This window comes from Amblyraja radiata, chromosome 11, assembly GCF_010909765.2.
Source record: "Amblyraja radiata isolate CabotCenter1 chromosome 11, sAmbRad1.1.pri, whole genome shotgun sequence".
Taxonomy (NCBI): domain Eukaryota; kingdom Metazoa; phylum Chordata; class Chondrichthyes; order Rajiformes; family Rajidae; genus Amblyraja; species Amblyraja radiata.
In genome coordinates this window covers 49877759-49898945 of record NC_045966.1, presented here as the reverse complement: position 1 = coordinate 49898945, position 21187 = coordinate 49877759, and the positions used below count along the sequence as shown (strand labels likewise).

Sequence of the window (21187 nt, the reverse complement as noted above, 5' to 3'; positions counted from 1 at the left end):
TGGAGGGTCTTCGTCCCTAAGGTCATTGTTTGACCAGGTTGATCCTTGCTATGGTTGGGTAGTTTCATGATCTCTTTTATCAGTACTATGTTAGTGTTAATTCCAGATTTATTTATTTCAGTAAATTTAACTTTCTAGTTGTCATTGCATGGTTTGGGCTTGTTTCATTTCAAGCTTCTGTATTGCTAGTTCAGGAAGATAACCGCAGTGTACATAAACATTGGTGAGGACACCAGGATTAATTCCCACACTCATCTAAACAGTCTATTCTCACTCACCTAAACTTCCCTAGCCTTTTTAAGCTTTCCTTGTAAGGCAATTACCCCATTTTAGAGAGTAATAGGTGCCCCTGATTGATCCTGGTCTTTTCTAGCCCCCCAACTCCTTTCTCTTCTCCCCCCCCCCACTTTAAGCCTGAAGAAGGTCCAAACCTGAAATGTCACCCATCCCCTTTCTCTAGAGATGCTGCCTGACCTGCTGAGTTCTTCTATTTTATCCCCCATTTTAGACATTGAACCAAGATTTTCTGAACCGCTTCCAATGTATTAACGCCTCTCCTTAACTAAAACGCCCAATCATCTACACAGTAATGCAGATGTGATCTAATCAATGCCTTAACCTCCCCATTTCTATATTAATATTGGTTTGTTATTGTCATGCGTACCAAGATACAGTTTTGGTGTGCTGTCCAGGCATATCATACAAAACTGGAGTACAATAAAAGTATATGCAAGAGCAACGGGTACTGAAAAGAGAAATAAACAGTGCAGAATATAATGTTGTGGTTGCAGAGAAAGTGTAGATCAATAAAAGTGCAAGCTCAGCAATGAGGTAGATTGGGAGATCAAAACTACATCCTTAGCTGGTGATCGATCCGTTCAACACATAGAAACATAGAAATTAGGTGCAGGAGTAGGCCATTCGGCCCTTCGAGCCTGCACCGCCATTCAATATGATCATGGCTGATCATCCAACTCAGTATCCCGTACCTGCCTTCTCTCCATACCCTCTGATCCCCTTAGCCACAAGGGCCACATCTGAGCATTCCCAATTACTTATTGAACCTGCATATCAGCTGTGGGCATATTGTGTATTGGAACATCCAGATCCCCCTGCATTGTATAATTCTGTAATCACTTGCCACATCAATAACATGCAGTTTTTTATTTCCGGCAAAATGGGAAACAATTGCAATTTCCCGTTTGCAAAACCTAACAGTATTTCTTTGCAGCCTCATTATGTCTACAACTTATTTGCATCAGTAGTAAATTTAGCAACCATGCCTTCATCAAAGTCACTTTTGTAAAGAGTAAATTGTTGAAATCTCGGCACAGTGTGGAACACCACTCATAGAAACATAGAAAACGGGTGCAGAAGTAGGCCATCCAGCCCTTCAAGCCATTCAATATGATCATGGCTGATCATCCAAAAATCAGTGTCCCGTTCTTGCTTTCTCCCCATATCCCTTGATTCTGTTAGCCCGAAGAGCTATATCTAATTCTCTCTTGAAAACATCCAGTGAATTGGCATCCGCTGCCTTCTGTGGCAGAGAATTATATCTTGCTGTCTTGTGAAGATTCCAGTTTATGCCGACTCTGTTTTCAGTTGGGCAACCAATATTCTATCCATGCCAAAATATGAACAAGTTATCTGAGAGTTATTTATATGTTGTACCTTGTGTGTTTATTGAAGTTATGTGGGACAGCTGGTCCGTGAGTGAATGCTCAACATTTATTAAACAGATCTGTTGATATTCCAAGACTGGTGTGTCACAAAATGGAAGCTTTTATCTGGTCTGGGTGCATTCTATCTTTAGCTTGTATAATTTGTTTACAAGCATTAAAGAAATCCTTCTATGCCAACTTTTAATAAAACGATTGCTCTGCAAGGACCAAATGACAATCTTGTGTTCTGTATTGTTGCCATGATTTGCCCTGCTACCATTCTTTCTCCACAATTGCATGGGTTTTTCTCCTCAAAATCCCTCCTCTTAACAGTGGATGGCACAGTGGCACAGTGATAGAGCTGCTGCCTCACAGCACCGGAGACCCGTGTTCGATCCTGACCACATGCACTGTCCGTGCGGAGTTTATAGGTTTTCCCTGTGAGCTTGTGGGTTGTATTTGGGTGTTCCGGTTTCCCTCCAATTCCAAAGATGCGCAAGTTTGTAATCGATGGTTGGCGTGAGTCGGTGGACCATTAATGTGTGTATGTAATTAATTATGGAATATACACACAAACATAATCCTCATTTGTTTGTGGTGTGTAATATACTGAGAAACATGTTTAAGTGTGCCAATTGACATATGTTATCAATGTAAAAACATGGCAGCAATTCGTGGTGAGAAGGAGCTGACTCGACAATTGTACATTACCACAGAGTGCTGGGTAACATGATCCATTTACTAAATTTGTAATAAAAACTACATTTGAGTAACAATGCACAGAGTCTCTGCCTCTTTACATTGTCTTCACACATCAAAGAAAGATGCCAATGGGATTAAAATTAATCTTCAATTGGCGGGACAGTGAATATGTGTTGTACTCTTTCAAAAATTGGCTGCATTGAATCTATGAAACCAAATCCATACGAGCCCTAGGGCAAGTTTCCGGTCCATAGCTCATGTACTTTGAAAGCTGTACATATGTAGAGAGAAAGGTGGCAAATTTGGCCATTTTTTTGGCATTTGGCCAGACTGTAAATTGATTACAAGAGCACAGCTTACATAGGGACTGACATTTAAAAGAAGAATTAATCAAATCACCAGTGGTAACAAAATCATAAACATGTTCATGTTATTACGGAGAATAACCAGAAGAATTTTCTCGCTCACTATTTCGGAGAAATTCAATCACTGACACTTGCAAATTTAATTACTGATTTTTGCACCAATTTGTTAAAGCATCAGAATCAATTGTACAGATAAAACTGTCTCTGTTTCTTCTCTCAAATTTCAGAACTGTGTATACACTTAAAAAAAAAAAAAGTGCAAACTATTAAATTGCTTCTGACATGTTGGAAGCTGGCAGCATTTCACACAGCCTGTTGGTAGATGCATGTCTGACAGCTGGCAGAAAAGTATTGCCTGAGAATTAATGTATAACAGTGAATGTTTCCAAAATGTAGACTGCATTGCTGTGGTTGCTTTCATCTAGTCTCCTGTCCGTTGCCATACTAAAGACAGCACTACTTGCATTCTATATAAACTATCGCTGTTAAATTGAAGCTGACTCAATTGCAACACCTGTCGCTATACCTCCTCCCTCGACTCTGTCCATGGACCCTGACAGTCCTTTCAGGTTAGGCAGAGGTTCACTTGCACCTCCTCCAACCTCATCTACTGTATCCGTTGTTAAAGATGTGGATTCTTATACATCAGCGAGACCAAACGCAGACTGGGCGATCGTTTCGCGGGACACCTTGGCTCAGCACACGTGAACCAACCTGATCTCCCGTTTGCTGGACACCAAGTCTCCTTCCTGTTCCTACACAGACCTTTCTGTCCCCTGTCTCCTCCATTGTCAGAGTGAGGCTAAATGTAAATTGGAGGAACAGCATCTCATATTTCACTTGGGCAGCTTACAGCCCAGTGGTATGAATATTGATTTCCCTCACTTCAAGTAGCCCCGGCATTCCCTCTCTCTATCCCTGCCCCACCCAAGTTGCACAAGCTTCTCATTTTCACCGTACAAACAGTTTACAACGGCCTGTTTCCTTTATCATCGTTACTTTTTTTGCATATCTTTCATTTATTGTTCTTTATCTCTCCACATCACCATCTATATCTCTTGTTTCCCTTATCAGTCTGAAGAAGGGTCTCGACCTGAAACATCACCCATTCCTTCTCACCAGAGACGTTGCCTGTTCCGCTAAGTTACTCCAGCTTTTGTGTCGATCTTTGATTTGACTAATTGATTGAAAGGTACAGCATGGAATCCGATCCTTCAGCCCACCGAGTCCACGCTGACCACTGATAACCCGCTCACAGAAGTTCGATGTTATCCCACTCCCTACACACTAGGGGCTATTTATAGATGCCAATTGACCTATAAACCTACACGCCTTTGGGATGTGAGAGTAAACTGGAGTAAACCCACACGGTCACAGGGAGAATGTGCAGCTCCACACAGACTGCATTCAAGGTCAGGATCGAACTCTGATCTCTGGAGCTGTGATGCAGCGGCACTTCCACCTGCACCACTGTGCCATTTGAACTTGTCTGAAGACTGGTCCCGACCAAAAACTTTGCCTTGCCATGTCCTACAGAGATGCTGCCTGCCTACCCGCCCCACTGAGTTACTCCAGTACTTAACTCAAGATTCCTGCATCTGCAGTTCTCACATCCCTATTTACTATGATCTTCTGTGAAACTCATTATTCTTGGTGCAAAAAAGTGAAAGCATACCATTCTAGAAATTGTCCCAAACAACATTAAATAATCAAATAATACTGAAAATGACAGATTCTTATATTGAATATGGAATAATTTCAGTGAGTATCAGATTAGTATTTCCAGTGTCCTTTAACTGAATTGCCCCATGTTGAATAGTCCAATCAAAGTTGTTTGCTCTTTCATGAAGTCGCGTGTTTTAATTTTAGCTTGAGGTTTTTAAATCATGTGACTGCTTATCCTGTTTTCTAAAGTAAGTACTTATTCTAAAGCAGCCATTATTCTGCTTAAATGCATGAGAGGATCGTTTTATTCTAACTTGCAAAGAAAAGATTGTTGGTAATATGCACAGAGAAAGTTGTATTTAAGAACAATACTAAGTTAAACTTGAGAGATTGTTCAGGGCATCAAATCAAATAACAGAAGCTTTAATTAATTCATATGACAGCTCCTTCAATGTGATAAATCCTCTGTTTTACCATACTTATTTTCTAAGCAGTTTATTTTCTATTTTCCTATTTATTTTCCAAACTTATTTTCTATTTTGTTTGAGGGGCAATAAGACCTGAGATCGTAGTTGTTTTCACACAGCTTACTCTCGACCATTTGCTCTCCCCTGTGGTCTGTACAAAATCTTCTTTCTGTTTCTCTGCTGTCTGACCTTTTTCCCCTCTTTAATTCCTTTCAGTCTTGCTAGACTTTGGAGACGCAGAAATGGTCAATAAATACATTTTGCATTAAATAACTGACCACTTTGATTCTGCGTTGCATTATATTTTTAGATTATTTGCATAGTTTTTAAGAAGAAGTAAAAGCAGTATCACAGGGTTGAAGATGTGTGTGGAGATTATGTGCAGCCTGCCAGCAAGGGCAGCTGATACGTGTTTACATTTCAACTCCCTTTATCACGACAACTGCAGACTCTGTTCTCTCTTCATGCATCGCTAACCCAAACATGCCGAGCAGGCCTCGGAACATGATGGTGGCGACTGCTAATGATAGTGGGGGGTTTATGCAATGCTGTAGAGCAATGCAGCTAAAATCAGTACGAAACAGGAGCAGGGCTGAGCTGTAACTGGAGGGATGAACAAGCCAGGCCTGCTGAACTGTAGGATTGCTCCAACATGAAGGAGGATGATCAGTCCAACAAGTTGGCTGCTGTTTCTTTGCAGAGTAATCTGATCAACCTCTTTCTGGAGTCTAAAGAGGGGTCTCGACCAGAATTGTCGCCCAATCCTTCTATCCAGAGATGCTGCCTCTCCCGCTGAGTTACTCCAGCATTTTATGTCTATCTTAGGTGTAAACCAGCATCAGCAGTTCTTTCCTACACCTTTTCCCTAGTTGTCCAGCAGATATCTTCCACGGCATGAACTCTCTATTTTCACTGCTACAGAGATCTTCAGGATGTCCTTGGTGCTTCTTGGCCAGTGAAGTGTAGTTACGGAGGGAACAACATGAAGGTCGATGAACATTGAACACCCCTGTCTTCCCTGTACCCCACCTAGGTGCACACCCATTACGCCAACTATCCCTTCCCCACCGTCCTCTTCCACATAAATCCCTTTTTCTGGATTTATATTTCACTCTTCTTATCTGACACCCTTTTATCTCCAGCCTTTGTCCACCCATCTGCCAATCAACCCATCTCCTCCTTTCCCCCCCCCCCCCCCACCGCATCCACCTATCACTTGCCAGTCTTTGTCTCACTCCCACCTCCTTCCCAGCTTTCTCCTCCTTACTACAATCAGTCTGAAGAAGGGCCCTGACCCAAAACGTTGCCTATCCATGTCTTCCAGAGATGCTGCTAATCTGACTGAGTTACTCTAGCACTTTTTGTTTTTGTGGGCAGTCACTCTTGCAATGTAGGAAATGCAGGAGATGAAGGTAGCGCAGCAGAGTTGCTGCCTTGCAGCACCAGAGACTTGGGTTCGATCCTGACTACGGGTGCTGTCTGTACGGAGTTTGTACGTTCTTCCCGCGACCTCGTGGGTTTTCTCCGGTTTCCTCCCACACTCCAAAGACGTACAAGTTTGTAGGGTTAATTAGCTTGGTGTAATTGTAAATTGTCCCTAGTGTAGGACAGTGTTAGTGCGTGAGGATCACTGGTCGGTGCCGGCTCAGTGGGCCAAGGGCCTGTTTCTGTGCTGTATCTCTAAACATAAAAAAAGTGGTCAAAACAATCTCCAACAAAGGTGCTAAAGACCAGATCAGAATGAGTGAAGTGGTCTGAGGGAAGAAAATTAACTTGGATAACCCTCTTAAATTGCTCTCTTACAGAACAAAGGGTGGGTGGATGAGGTGGTGATGGTGATGGTGGTTCTTGGCTTAATGTCTAATCTGAACAAGATGTCCAACAATATACTGCACTGTTTCAGCTCTAAAATGTCAGCCTAGATTTTTTGAGCTCTAGTCTGGAGTGGGGTTATGCTCAAACAGCCAGCTGACGTAGAGGCACAACATCTGACATCTGGAGGCACAACATCTGACATCTGGAGGGTTTAGCTCATCCATGTATAGATCTTTACTGGCAAAAAAACCCATTGTATCTCAATGTTAGTTAATGGTATGTGACATCCAATCCTTAATGGATGACAAGTGTTTGAATCTGTGTCCAAGAACTGATTCCAGCCTTATGGGAATATGACTGAACCTTTTGTCTTTACCATTTAAAAAATTCATGGCATGCCCTAATCCTTTCTGCTTAATTACCAAGGGGGCGATATGATAAGCTCGAATAAGAACATCCACAAACTGGTTTGAATATATAATTGATATTTTTATTTAAGGCCATTCTAGTTCAACAAGAAATCTAACTCTTAATGCATGGCACACAAGAACATTTTCTTTTTGGACACCTCAGCATATTTGGAATACTAAACTAAACCAAACCGTGTAGCAGCAGGTGGAGCTGCTGCCTCACAGTGCCAGGGACCCAGGGTTGATCCTGACTTCGGGTGCTGTCTGTGTGGAGTCTGCATGTTCACCCCGTGGTCCCAACATATATATTATTTTTTTTTTGAAAAACGGCATCAGCAGTTCATTTTTTCTAGGTTTACTGCTCCAGTTTCCACCAACATCCCAAAGACGTAAATTAATTGGTCTCTAAATTGTCCCTGATGTGTAGAGAGTCGATGTGAAAGTCAGATGACATAGAAATAGCTGATTGAGTGGTGGATGGTCAGCATGGAGTCGATGAGCTGAAAGGCCAGTTTCCATGCTGTATCTTTTAAAAATAAAAACACAACTATAGATTGACTTTCTATCCATTAAAATATCTGCCCCTTACACATTCGCGTACTCAATAGTTGTGTTGCTTCTCTCTTTCAGAGTTACCTGGAGCTGCTTGCAATCGGCTGCAGAAGGCAGATGTTTCCCTTCTGGAGTGTCACGAGAAAGATCTACAAAGTGTCAGAGAGGAGCACGAGCAGGAACTTGTGCAACTCCGTGAAGACTTGTATTCAACACACAATGTGGAGAAGCAGCAGCTTCAATATCAACACGCAGACTACATTGAGAAACTAAAGCAGCAAAAGGTTTGAACTATGAATAGAGATTAACCATGGCAAATAGTTTCATTTTGTTGTATTCTAAGTCCAAAGATGTACAGATTTGTAGGTTAATTGGCTTCTGTAAAATTGTATATTGTCCCTAGTGTATAGGATAGTTGTGGTTTACTGGGTGATCACTGATCAGCGCAGACTCGGTGGGCCGAAGGGCCCGTTTCCACACTGTATCTCAAAGTAAAGTTACTTACAGATGACGTCTGTGCTGACAATGGCACGCATTTATGTCGGCTGCAAAGTCATTGAATATGGACTAGTTCACCATTTGAATATCGTCTGTTCCCTTGGGCTAGGACGATACAACTTTCTGTGCCACACCCTCATGCCTTGGTTTCTGCTTGTGAGCAAGAGCACGTGGGTCCAAATGGGGATGGGGTGGATGGTTAGTGTCTTTGATGATTGTGTTTGAGCTTCTTGTGGGATAGGAGATGTGTTGAAGGTATGTTCGTAGCACACCTGAGGTTGGCCTGGTTGAAGTTTTTGGCTATGATGAAGGCGGCTGGCCTCCTTATTTTACCTTCACCAAAATTGTTTTTTCTTTGTTAGAAAGAAGTAGAGCTGTCAGGCTCCAGAATAGTGGAACTGAAAGCCAGACACTCCGAATACGTCCACGTTCTCAAGAGGGAAAGCGAGACTGCATTGGCAGGTAAAGCACATTCAGAGTCCTTTTGAATAACACAAATTGGTTGTAAATCTGAGAGTCTTCACTTGCCGTTTTATCCATTCACAAACAAAAGACATATTGGCAATCAATAATGGTAAATATTTACACTATGTTGATAATTTGGACAAAGATTGTCATGAAGATGTGTTGTGCCAGTTTAATAAATACAACAGATGAGACTAGCTTCGTGTGGAATAAACTGAAAAAGGATAGCTTCATATTAGCTGTGAAATGCAAACATCTATTCCTATAATCCGGGATTACTAAAATGGCTTTAGCAACTGTTTCCTTAGTAATAGAAATCTGTTAATCTTTGATCTTCCATTCACCAACAAGCCATGCCTACACAGATTTTCAAAGAAGCTTTCTGATTGGAATAATTTAGCATAGATTCCCGTTGTTTTTACTGAACCTGAGCCAACATTATTATCCACTTGCATCCAATACATAGTACATAGAAAGGCATTGCACTGCACAAGAACATGCCCTGTGGCCCACATTGACTGTGCTGACCATAATGCCATGTTTAACTAATCTCATCTGCCTCTACGTGGTCCATATCCCACCATTCTCAGCAGATCTATTTTTCACCCCAGTTCCTCTGAATCAAACTTGCAACCTTTTTGATTTTGTGTAGAAGCACAGTGTCTCTTGCCCAGAGTTGGGGAAACGAGAACCAGAGGGCATAGGTTTATGGTGAGGGGGGAACGATTTAATAGGAACCTCAGGGGTAACTTTTTCACACAAAGTGTGGTGGGTGTATTGAATGAGTTGCTGGAGGAGGTAGTTGAGGCAAGTACTATCACATTGTTTAAGAAATATTTGGACAAATACATGGGTATGACAGGTTTATAAGGATATGGGTCACACACAGGCAGATAGGATTAGTGTAGATAGGACATATTGGCCGGTGTGGGCAAGTTGGCCCAAAGGGCCTGTAGGACTATGATTCTATGACCCTTGCCTGGTTGAGGAAAAGGTCAGTCCCATCTTGCCCAGAGCCCTGTCCCCACGCATTCCTGCATGTTTCAAGAGATTTTTTGATAGAATTATCCACCAATGCTACCAACTTGAATTATTGCACTGACACTAAAAACTGACCTGTCTTCCTTTAAATAAAACTTGATGCTGAGATTCATCTTCACCGCAGCATCCAGAAACATTTGCTTCCTATGAGCTGTTGCTGTATTAAAATCTATTAAAAAAAAAATATATATATATATATATCACCAAATGAAATACTTGGCTCCTTTTACAGTTCTAATACTTCTAAGGATGTTGAAAATCTGCGTCATCCCATTTCAATGATTATTTTCTGTTTCTGAGACTGATAATAGTATATTAATTCTGCATCCCCAAATGATGTTGGTAACCAGAAACGTGGCACCCCAACTATGTCGCAGCATGGTTGGCAGCCGAGACCCAGCTTTGATCCTGACCTGGGGTATAATCTGCTTGGAGTTTGCATTTTCACCCTGTGACCATGTGGGTTGTTCCAGATCTTCTGGTTTCCTTCCACGTCCCAAATATTTACTTGTCTGTACGTTAATTGGCCTCTGTAAATTGCCCCTAGTGTGTAGATTAGATTCGATTAGATTAGATTCCTTTATTGTCATTCAGACCTTTCGGTCTGAACGAAATTATGTTGCCTGCAGTCATACACAGAACCAATAAAAACAAAACGTACAATAAACACAAATTAAACATCCACCACAGTGAGTTCACCAAGCACATCCTCACTGTGATGGAGGCAAAGCCTTAGTCTCCGTCTCTTCCCTCCTTGTTCTCCCTCTGCGCTGAGGCGATCGATCCAGGCCGGAGATGCCGCCCTCCAGTCCAGCGGACCTCCGTGGTGATGTCGCCGCTGCCGAAAGCCGGAACGCCGTCTCCGCTCCAAGACGGCCCGCCACAGCATCAGCTCCGGGCAGCCGCCCAAGCTCCAGGCCACCGCCCCAGCTCCGGGTCCCGCAGTCTCCGCTCCGGGCCGCCGACCCAGCTCCGGGTCCCGCAGTCTCCGCTCCGGGCCGCCGACCCAGCTCCGGGTCCCGCAGTCTCCGCTCCGGGCCGCCGACCCAGCTCCGGGTCCCGCAGTCTCCACTCCGGGCCGCCGACCCAGCTCTGGGTCCCGCAGTCTCCACTCCGGGCCGCCGACCCAGCTCCGGGTCCCGCAGTCTCCACTCCGGGCCGCCGACCCAGCTCCGGGCAGCCGCCCCAGCTCCGAGTCCCGCAGTCTCAGCTCCGAGCCCCGCTGCATCAGCTCCAGGCCGCTGCTGAAAGCCAGAACGCCGCACTAGCAAGTCGGGCCACCGCTGCCTTAGCCCCGAAGACGGCCAGCCTCTCGTTGGTGAGTCCTGGCTGGCTCTGCCTCCGGAGCCTCGAGGTCAGTCGCAGGCTGGAGGCCGCCAGCGCAGATGGAGGCAGAGAAGGGGGATACGACACGAAAAAGTCGCATTCCCCCGAAGGAAGAGACAGAGAACATGTTTCACATCCCCTCTAACACAACCCAACAAACTAAAACTTAACCAAAACAAGACAAAAAAAACAACAGAAAAAAGTAAAGACAGACGGACTGCAGGTGAGCCGCAGCTGTTAACTGCGCCGCCACTTCCGGAATCTACCCTGTAGGGGGTAGATGAGAAAGTGGCCTAACATAGAACTAGCGTAGACAGGGATCGATGGTCGGAGTGGACTCGGTGGGCCAAAGGGCCTGTTTTCATGCTGAATCACTAAACTAAACTAAACCTTGTCTCCCATTTCCCACAATTTAAGAAGGTCACAGCATCCAAGAGAGAGAAAAAAATCTGCTTGTTTGGCACCTCACACTTAATTTCATCTCCTCCACAAAATTCACTGCAGTTACTCAGCCAAGCCATTCTGATAGCATGATCATAACCTGTGTCCTCCATAACCAAGACGGACAAAGACCTCAAACAATCGAAAACACCACCATCTGCATGTTTCCTGCTGCCTATCGCACTTTCCTGACTTCACAAAAGAATGGCAATCTATTTACATCACAGGGTGTAAGTTTGTGGACCTACCTCCCCAACAGGACGGCAGCGGTTCAAGTAAACTGATCAATAGCTCCGTACAATGGCATAAAGGATGGATAATAAACACTGGTTTTGCCAGCACTCATTCTGAAAACTGAACAGACAGACACTGCACCTGTGTATTGGCTAGAATATATTAGTAGCAGGTTACTTATTTCACAACATCTAAATGGGTTCTCTGCTTCATGAGACCTGGTCTTTGAATATCTTATAGCTTCTCAGATTTGAATCAAAGAATCGTGGAATATTTGTGTCACTAAAGGAGGTTATCCCACCCATCATGTCCTTGCTCTTCAAAAAATAAGAGCTACTGAACACATTCTCACTTTCCCACCTTTTCTACAAATGTGACTATTACTAGTCAGAGAATCACCTGCAATGGGTTTCTGTATGTAGCATAGGAAATCATTCGGCCCACCAAGCCCATTGAATCTCCCAGAAGAGCAATCCCATTGCTTCCCCTCATTATGTTCCATGTAGGGTGTCAACTTGTGCTTTCCACTTTGCCCCATTAGCTTCATTTAATTCTTTTTGGCATGAACCTATACTTAAGGAGTAGGTTACCTTGGCCAATTAACCTACCAACACACACTTGGGATGTGGGGGGAAACAGGATGCCCAGCAAAACCACAAGGTCACAGGGAAGACATGGGGATCCTTTACAGACAACACTAGAGGTTGTGGTCAAACCTGCGTTCCTGATGCTGTGAGGCATCAGAATTACCTGCTGCTTCACTGTACTGTCCTTCCCTTCCTGAAGCCACTTGGTTACCTTTGGTGTCCTCCAATTTGTACTCATTTACACACCACACATCTGCCAACATGGCAACTCCTTCCACACAGATTCTGATGGTTCTGGTCTCTGCTGCACCCAATGCCTCGTTTGATTCATCCATCATTTATATTTGCCAGTCTGGACCACCTTTCACTGTAATAACCTATCCAAAATTTCCTTTGTTTTCAGTCTGTTCAATATTTCACCAATGTCATCCATCTCCATGGCAAAATCTAAAGCCGAGTGACTGACTTCATCCACTTCTCTGGCTCCTGTGAACCTGAACCACAATTTGCTATAAAGACTCTGACATGTGTTTTGGACCATATATAATTTCCCTCTATAAAATAGTACAGTCATCTCTGTGACATCAACTTTGCTAATTGCCAATGAAACATTCATCTTTCTCTTATGTCTGGAATAATCATAATATTACACCATGGCCTCCCTTGTTCCCTACATTGTAAACACAATTTTATAAAACCCTACATACCATGTCTGAGCGATTCCTCCATCACTCCATTGCTTTCTGGCCTACATTGCTCCTTCAGTTAGCATTAACATTCTCGGCCTTTAGTCCTGTACTCTTTCCCGCAGATTTTAACCCAGAGATAACTTTACGGCTCTTGTTCTGGCCTCTTGATATGCTACAGGTCTAAACTATCCTCCATTGGCATCTAGGCTTTCAGCTGCCTTTAACTCTGGAATGACCTCCGTAAACACTTCTTCCTCTCTTGCCTCTGTTTAAAGAGGCTCTACAGATAGAATGCATCTGACCAGGCTTGTGGACACCTGCCCTAATATCTCTTTAGGTTCAGCCCCAGTTTGATTTGGTTACATTCCAATGATGAAGCTCCATAAGAGGTTCTGCTTCATTATAGACACTGATGGAAGCTGTGGCAATTACAAAACCACAAATCTACTCTCCGCATACTTATTACGTTTTCAGTTCTAACCAAAGACTGATGGACTCTTCTTGAGATAGAAAAGTACTTTTCATTTATACTTGCATCGTGAACGGTATCGCAGCTTTGAAATTGTGTGTTAATTACCACAAAGCTACTAATTGCCATCACGGTTGCTGTAGCTGCCAGAGGATAAAAGTGGCTCATTGGCAGGATCTATCCACCACTTATGAGAAGGAACAAAGTACTCCATGTATTAAAACAGGCCCATGCAGTTAACATCTGTCAACCAAACGGGCCAACAATTTGTGCAGGATGAAATGGTATTTTCCTTTCAAAAAAATGGTAATCCTCTTAGTCATTTACTGGGATCCAAATCCGTGAGCATCAGATATCCTCCAGCACTTTGCCCTCATAGTTCCTCATACAGTATGGAGCAGCAGGTTACTGTAATAGTCGAGGTATGATGAATGAGCACGAATCTCTCAACATCAGTGCATGCACGTGCAGGGATCTAAAGATAGCGAAGACAAACAAACCTTGTCGACTCTTCCGCTGCATACCATGAAGTAATGGGTCATTTATAGAACACATGCCTTACTCTATGTATAATGCCTAAATTAGCAATTGAATCGGGGGGATTTCTGCCCTCTTGGGCTCAGCTCCAAGAGGAGATTTGCTTTTGCCAGTTTTCCCTAGAATAAAATAGCAAAATAAGCCCCCGAGCAGATTCTCGGTGACTATTAAACAATGAATACAAGGTAATAACTCAAAACACACAATGGATTGACATCATATCACCGTTCGGAAAATCAGAACGAGTTTAGAGAACACAATTACGTAGGGATGGGTGGTAACAATGCTAATTCAGCTCACTAGTCATGCATATAAATGCACAGAAAAATTGCAGGAGTTTCATTCTCTCTACATTCTAATCGTATGGTTTACTTCCGCACACCAAGAGGTGGAAAAAAAAAAGCAATTGAATCCCAGCAAGATCAACATAATCAAAGAAAAAGTTAAGGAAAGAGTGGGAAATAATTGATTTTGAACACCATTGATTGTAATCAATGTTGGCAGCACTGCAAAACAGAGGAAATTAGTAGGTCTTAGATGAATTCTGTAATGAGCCATTTAAAAGTACATGTACAAATTGCCTCAATGGAAGTGCTTCTCGTGATAAAACTCAGGGAAACAAAGACAGCTAAAACAGGTAGTATGGTGACTCAACCCAATGTGGCAAAATATGTTAAAAGGGAGGCACAGACAAACTACAGAATGAAACAACTGGGGACACGATAATCCTCAAGCAGTCCATCACTCACACAAAGTAGCAAAATTGGACTTTGGAATGCCAGGAGTCACAGATCCTTTAAACACCAGATGAAAATGGACACGAGAGCTTAAAATAGACATGCCAAAACAAGATCTGGCTCAAAGCTGAAGGATACTGGCTAATAAAAGAGGTTTTACAACAGAACATTTAGAAGGAAGGAGACTAATAGTACATATGAAATACACAATAAATTGCAGTATTGCTTTCTATGCTTATTATAAATATGCCGAATTATTATGTGTTAACCATTTACATGCTAGTCTAGGCTCAGTGATTGTCACAATCATTTAACATGAGTGCAACACCATTGGAGCTATTTCTTACATGAAATGTTAAAACAAAGTTCCTTTGGAGGAGCCACACAAGAGACTGCAGAGGGTGGAATTCTGAGCGAAGAACACACTGTTGGAAGAACTCAGCATGTCTAATACACATGGTTAATTGCATTCCTGCTCTCCTCCAAACTGAGGGGCTGTGTTTTCCTTCACCAGGACTTGTAAAACAGCATAAACAGGAGCAAGAGTCGTTGACCGAATCCTTTCAGAAAGCCAGCATGTGCCTTAAGGTAGGTTTGTGTTTCATCCACCGACCTTTGCTCTCATCAGTGTTCTTCTCCCATGTGCCCTTCCCCTGCCCTGCCTTTCTCTCCTGGAGAAGCTAGTTTCTCCTAGGATTCCCCTGCGGGAACGTGGGCTGTTTGTTGTGGTTCCTATCATTCACGGTGGAATTTGGGGAGCGAGTACAGAAAGACCAGGTGTATACAGAGCATGCAAACCAATCACTGATTGATCAAAGGTTGCACTAAGGACTTTGAGCTTTTATGCACCAATATTGTGTGTGCGTGTGTTCTCCTTTAAAATGTGCCTCTCTCACCTTAAAGCTATGCCCTCTAGTATTTCATTTTTGAATCCTGGAGAAAAAAGGTTTGATTGCTGGATCTGACTACGGACAGGTGGAATCTGATAATGTGCATTTTTCCTGTTTCCATCAGTCACCCACCCTCTGGATAAATTTGCTGAACTAAATTGAGAGCTTGGGTGGCAGGAAGGAGGGTGAGGGGACTAGAGATGGTGTTGGACTGCTTCAAAGGTTCAAAGGTCAGTTTATTGTCACATGTACAGATTAAGGTACAGTGAACCTCGAATTGCCATACAGCCATACTACAAAAAAGCAACAAGACACACAACTATATAAGTTAACATAAACATCCACCACAGCAGATTCCCCACATTCCTCACTGTGATGGCAGTCAATAAATTCCAACCTTCATCCTCACTCTCCTGCGGTCGGGGCAGCCGAACCATCCGCTGTCGGGGTAATCGAAGCTCCCGCGTCGGGAGGGTCGAAGCTCTTGTGGTTTGGAGCTCCTGAAGTTAGTCTCTGACCAGTGACCGCGAGCTCCACGATGTTAAAGTCCGTAGGCTCCCGCGGTTGGAACTCTGGGGCCGATCCCCGACAAGGATCGCAAACTCCACGATGGTAAGTCGGCAGGCTCCCGCAGTTGGAGCTCCCGAGGTGGGTCTTCAGCAGAGGCCAACTCTTCGATGTTTGGCTGCAGTGCAGACGGAGATACGATACGGGAAAAAATTGCATCTCCGTCGAGGTAAGGGATTTAAAAAAGTTTCCCCCCCCTGCCCACATAAACAAGCTAAAGAACACTAAAACATGTACTTAACACATACTTAAAAAATAACAACAACAAAGAAAGACTGGTAAAAGACTGTGTATTTACCCTATCTATTCCTCTCATGGAATATTCCTCTGATTTTGTTAGTTACTCCTGGGCTATCCCTTCATGATAAACCTGAACAGGATTATTTTAAATTATAAAAAAATATTTTTATTCACTTTAGTTTAAATATCTGAACTAATCTTGTCTGATGTCTGCTCTTGGCTATGATGATATGCTGCTCTAATTTACTATTAATATTCCTATAAGGAAAGAATAGAGGAACTTACTACCCAAGTCAACTCATTTCAAATGAAGACCAAGAAAATTGAGGATGCAATTTTAAGAAGGGATCTTCACAGAGATAATAAGGTATTTAGAGTTATTAATGCCTGAATTGGTAGATATGACTAAAACCTGTTATATCTCTGGTCAAACTTTTAATCAGCGAACTTTAAAGTCATAGAACTGTGTAGCACAGAAATGGGCTTTTGACATTAAACAATAGACAATAGGTGCAGGGGTAGACCATTCGGCCCTTCGAGCCAGCACCGCCATTCAATGTGATCATGGCTGATCATCCCCAATCAGTAGCCCGTTCCTGCCTTCTCCCCATATCCCCTGACTCCGCTATTTTTAAGAGCCCTATCTAGCTCTCACTTTAAAGCATCCAGAGAACCCGCCTCCTTCGCCCTTTTGGGCACACCACATGTGTTAGAAAATAGATTAGTACAGCATGGAATGCTCCTTGCAATAGGATTTGGAAAGGAACCACTGGTGAGATGATGCTTAATAATTCTCTGCCTGCAGGATTTTGATCCAAAATATTGTCCATCCTCCAGAGAGAGTGCTTGACCTCCAAGTTCCTCAGTGGGACAGGCAGCATCTCTGGGTGCCCGAGCTAACAATGATCATGAACCTCATCCCCTTTGACCTCTGTGTCTCCCTCTCCCCTGACTCTCAGTCTGAAGAAGGGTCTCGACCCGAAACTTCACCCATTCTTTCTCTCCAGAGATGCTGCCTGTCCCGCTGAGTTACTCCAGCACTTTGTGTCTACCGTCGGTGTAAACCAGCTTCTGCAGTTCCTTCCTACACAATGTCCGATCAAGGATAGTCCGAGGGTGAAAAACTGCGGGAGAATTCTCTGCAAATGTAGGAAGATGCAGGGAGACCAGAGTAGTAAAGGCTTTTTGGGATTCTCTAGAGAGATGTAAGAATTTAATTGTCCTATCTGCAACACATGACAATAAACTCACTTGACTTGACTTCTTGACACCCAGGAAACAAAACTGCATCATGGTTTCTTTTGAATTGTTTAAAAACGGGTGACCTCGTTCTTTGTGCTTTATATCGCAGAATTCACGTCCACCAACACTGTTCTGGGAGCAGGAGCTGGAGAGCTTACACTTTGTGGTGGAGATGAAGAATGAAAGGATTCATCATCTGGATAAGCAAGTGTTGCAGATGAAGAATCTGGTACATTCGGCTGTCCATCAATACTGGCACAATTATGGTTTGGCACGAGCACTAATATTAATATTTAGTTTTTGCTGTGGTTCAATTTTATTACTAAAACAAAGATTTATCTTTCCTCTCCCTTGCCTCTCCTGCCAGGTGGAAGTGAACATCATACTTGAGGAGAAAGTTAAAAACCTTCAGCAAGAAAATGAAGACTTGAAAGTTCGCCTGAAAAATCAACAGGCCTTTTCAAGGTACTGGCATTGTCCATTGGTAACAGAATGTATCTGTTGGACGGGCACGTGAGCACTCGGGAGGTGCAGGCGTAGGATGGGATTTGATGCAGCATCCAAGTCGATGAAAACTATGCAACAGCAAATGATACATTTTGAGGTGGATACAAGAAACTGCAGATGCAAAAAAAAATAGTGCTGGATTAACTCAGCATATCAGGCAGCATCCCTAGCGGGAATGGATAGGTGACGTTTCAGGACGAAACCCTTCTTCAGACTGATTGTGCGAGTGGGAGGAGTAAAGAAAGCTGGAAAATAGGACGTGCAGGCAAGCTCTAGCAGGTAATAAATTGAAGATAGACAGAAAATGTTTGGTACAGGCAGCATCTCTGGAGAAAAGGAATGTGTGACGTTTCGGGTCGAGATTCTTCTTCAGACTGGAATTACCTGTAGCAAAGGCTCATTTGAAGAAGGGTCTTGATTCGAAACGTTGAGTCTGAAGAAGGGTCTTGACTTGAAACGTCCCCCTTTCCTTCTCTCCAGAGATGTTGCCTGTCCCACTTAGTTACTCCAGCATTTTGTGTCTATCTTCAGTTTGAAGCAGCATCTGCAGTTCCTTCCGACACATGTAAAAGATTGATACAGTTGAGGGTTTTTTAAAGGCAGATTGTGGACAAAGGCTAGAGATGAAAAGGCGGAAGTGTTGTGAGATGAAGAGTTACAAATTGTTAAACTGCAGATTGAGGATTTTGTTAAATTAGCTTTTGGTGCCGGTGATTCTAGTAAGCGATCCCTGTAGCACAAGATGAAATAGCACTTGGGGGAGGGTGGTGTGGAGAGGGAATATGGAGGTTCTGGGGGTAATACAAACATATGAGGGAGTGGACTACAGCTGCTGGAAATGCAATAACTGTTTTACTGTCTGCAGTAAGTAATCGCAGATGTTTCAATGTGGAGATTTTTAGAAGCTATCCCAAAGGGGGATTTCCTGCCACCAATTGCTGTCTAGTAACTTCTGCTGCAAAGTGTAAGTGTGTAGTCAGAGGTCAGATTAGGGCTTTTTTTTATTATCTTTCCTTTTTAGTTTTGAGATACAGCGCGGAAACGGGCCCTTCGGGTCCACCGAGTCCGCGCCGACCAGTAATCCCCACATACTAATATTATCCTACACACACTACAGACGTTTTACAATTATACCAAGCTAATTAACCTGCAGACCAGTATGTTTTAGTTTAATTTAGAGATACAGCATGGAAACAGGCCCTGCAGCCCACCGGGTCCACGCCGACCAGCGATCCCCGCATATTAACACCATCTTACACACACACTAGGGGCAATTTACATTTATACCGAGCCAATTAACCTACAACCCTCCATGTCTTTGGAGTGGGGGAAGAAACTGAAGATCTTGACGAAAACCCATGCAAGTCATGGGAGAACGTACAAACTCCGAACAGACAGCGCCCGTTGTCGTGATCGAACCCGGGTCTCCAGCGCTGTAAGGTAGCAACTCTACCGATGCGCCACTCTTTGGATTGTGGGAGGAAACTGGAGATCCATGAGAAAACCCAATTCATAGGGAGAACGTACAGACAAGCATGCGTAGTGAGGATTGAACCCAGGTCTCTGACGCTGTAAGGCAGCAACTCTACCACTCTGCCACCGTGCACCCCTTAAATGTCGCCTTAAACGATGCCCTGTTATTGTTCAGTGCCTTGGGAGCATAAACTGAAATATGTTTATCAAAGATAGCAGAAAGCTAGTGACACCAATGAAACTTCCTTCAGGAATTGGTGGATAGGACAGGTTTGGAGGGATATGGACCAAACATGGGCAGGTGGGACTAGAGTAGCTGGGACAGGTTGGCCGATGTGGGCAAGTTGGGCCAAAGGGCATATTTCCACACTGTATATCACTCTATGACTATGTGAATAAATGAGAAAAGCAAAGGAAGCATAAAAAGGGTATTCATGTGAATGCATGTGTGTTGATGGTTTAAAAAGTGCATTTAACTTCAGTCTAATAATCTGAAATGCATGTAATTAAAATGTGCCTTAAATGATTGCATATATTCTTCTTTAGGCAATTATCAATGGAACATGAGAGCCTGCAACACACTTTTGAGAAGGAAGCGATGATGAAGGATAGACTTTTTCACGAGAAAGAAGAGTTGGTCTGGAAACTGCAGAATGGAGATGGTTCACCGACTGGAGAGACTTCATGGAGGCAGCTTCACTCGGAGTCGGTGGAAACATCATTAACGTGACAGTAATCAATGGATGAACAGGAATGTTTCGACAGAACTCGATCACCTTTTGTATTGTCTGAAAGAAGCTGGAAGCATCTACCTCAGCATGCTTGGTCTCTTGAGTTAGCAGATTTGGGAGTTGAGCTAACTACAGGCCACAATTGAACTTTAGAAGTGAAGCTGCACTGTATCTTTAAAGAATACATTACTTATGTATCGCCATTTTTCTGATGAAGCTTTGGAAAGACAGAGTTGGAAGAGAAAACAGTTGAAATGGATCCAAAGTGATCCATGTTCAGGAACTTATGCTTGTCATAGAAAGTGCTGCGGATCTTGCTTCTGAAATGACTTATTAAAAGGTGTTGTTTTGTTTCTTCATAATTATGCCGGAAAGATTGTGTGGTTTCATCAAAATGGTAACATCTGTGCTATTTTGTGCGATTTGTCTTCCTTGACACAAGGTGCCATTCTGACATAAAATTAAAAAAAAAAAACCTGAGTTTACTTGTTTATTATTCACACCAGTTAGGCTCTGCGATCAACAGCAATTGAATAGATCATGACAATAGTTTAGTGATTAATGTATTCTGAATGCAAGAGTATTCAATAAGCATCCTCCAGGTTGTCTATTCGTTGACCGTGGAGAAAATGATATGTGAAATATTGCATCTTAATATTATAAAGTGAAAACTGGCATTGTCCACAAGTACAATATAACATTTAATAACCAGATTTTTTTTAAAGGAAATCGCAATTTGTAGAATAGGCCAAATCTTGATGCATCAGAACTGTTATTTATATGAACATAAGAAACAGAAACAAGAGTAGATAATTCAACCCCTTGCACCTCCTCTGCCATGCAGTAAGATCACAGAAGATCCTTTCCTTCTGT

At 43.0% G+C, this 21187-nt stretch overlaps 1 protein-coding gene across 2 annotated transcripts in view; it reads left to right on the top strand.

Annotated features, from left to right (window-relative positions):
- Positions 1-20794, top strand: part of ccdc69 (coiled-coil domain containing 69) — a 44353-nt gene extending 23559 nt beyond the window's left edge. The window contains exons 3-9 of one of the 2 annotated variants that reach the window (XM_033029906.1): positions 7719-7924; positions 8501-8600; positions 15179-15252; positions 16627-16728; positions 17713-17832; positions 17971-18068; positions 20130-20794. In XM_033029906.1, the coding sequence (XP_032885797.1) occupies positions 7719-7924; positions 8501-8600; positions 15179-15252; positions 16627-16728; positions 17713-17832; positions 17971-18068; positions 20130-20313 (884 nt within the window). In that variant the 3' untranslated portion in view covers positions 20314-20794. Of the gene's footprint in view, positions 1-7718; positions 7925-8500; positions 8601-15178; positions 15253-16626; positions 16729-17712; positions 18069-20129 lie in introns of both variants that reach the window. The other variant, XM_033029905.1, reaches the window with a different exon arrangement.
- The last annotated feature ends 393 nt before the right edge of the window (positions 20795-21187 follow it).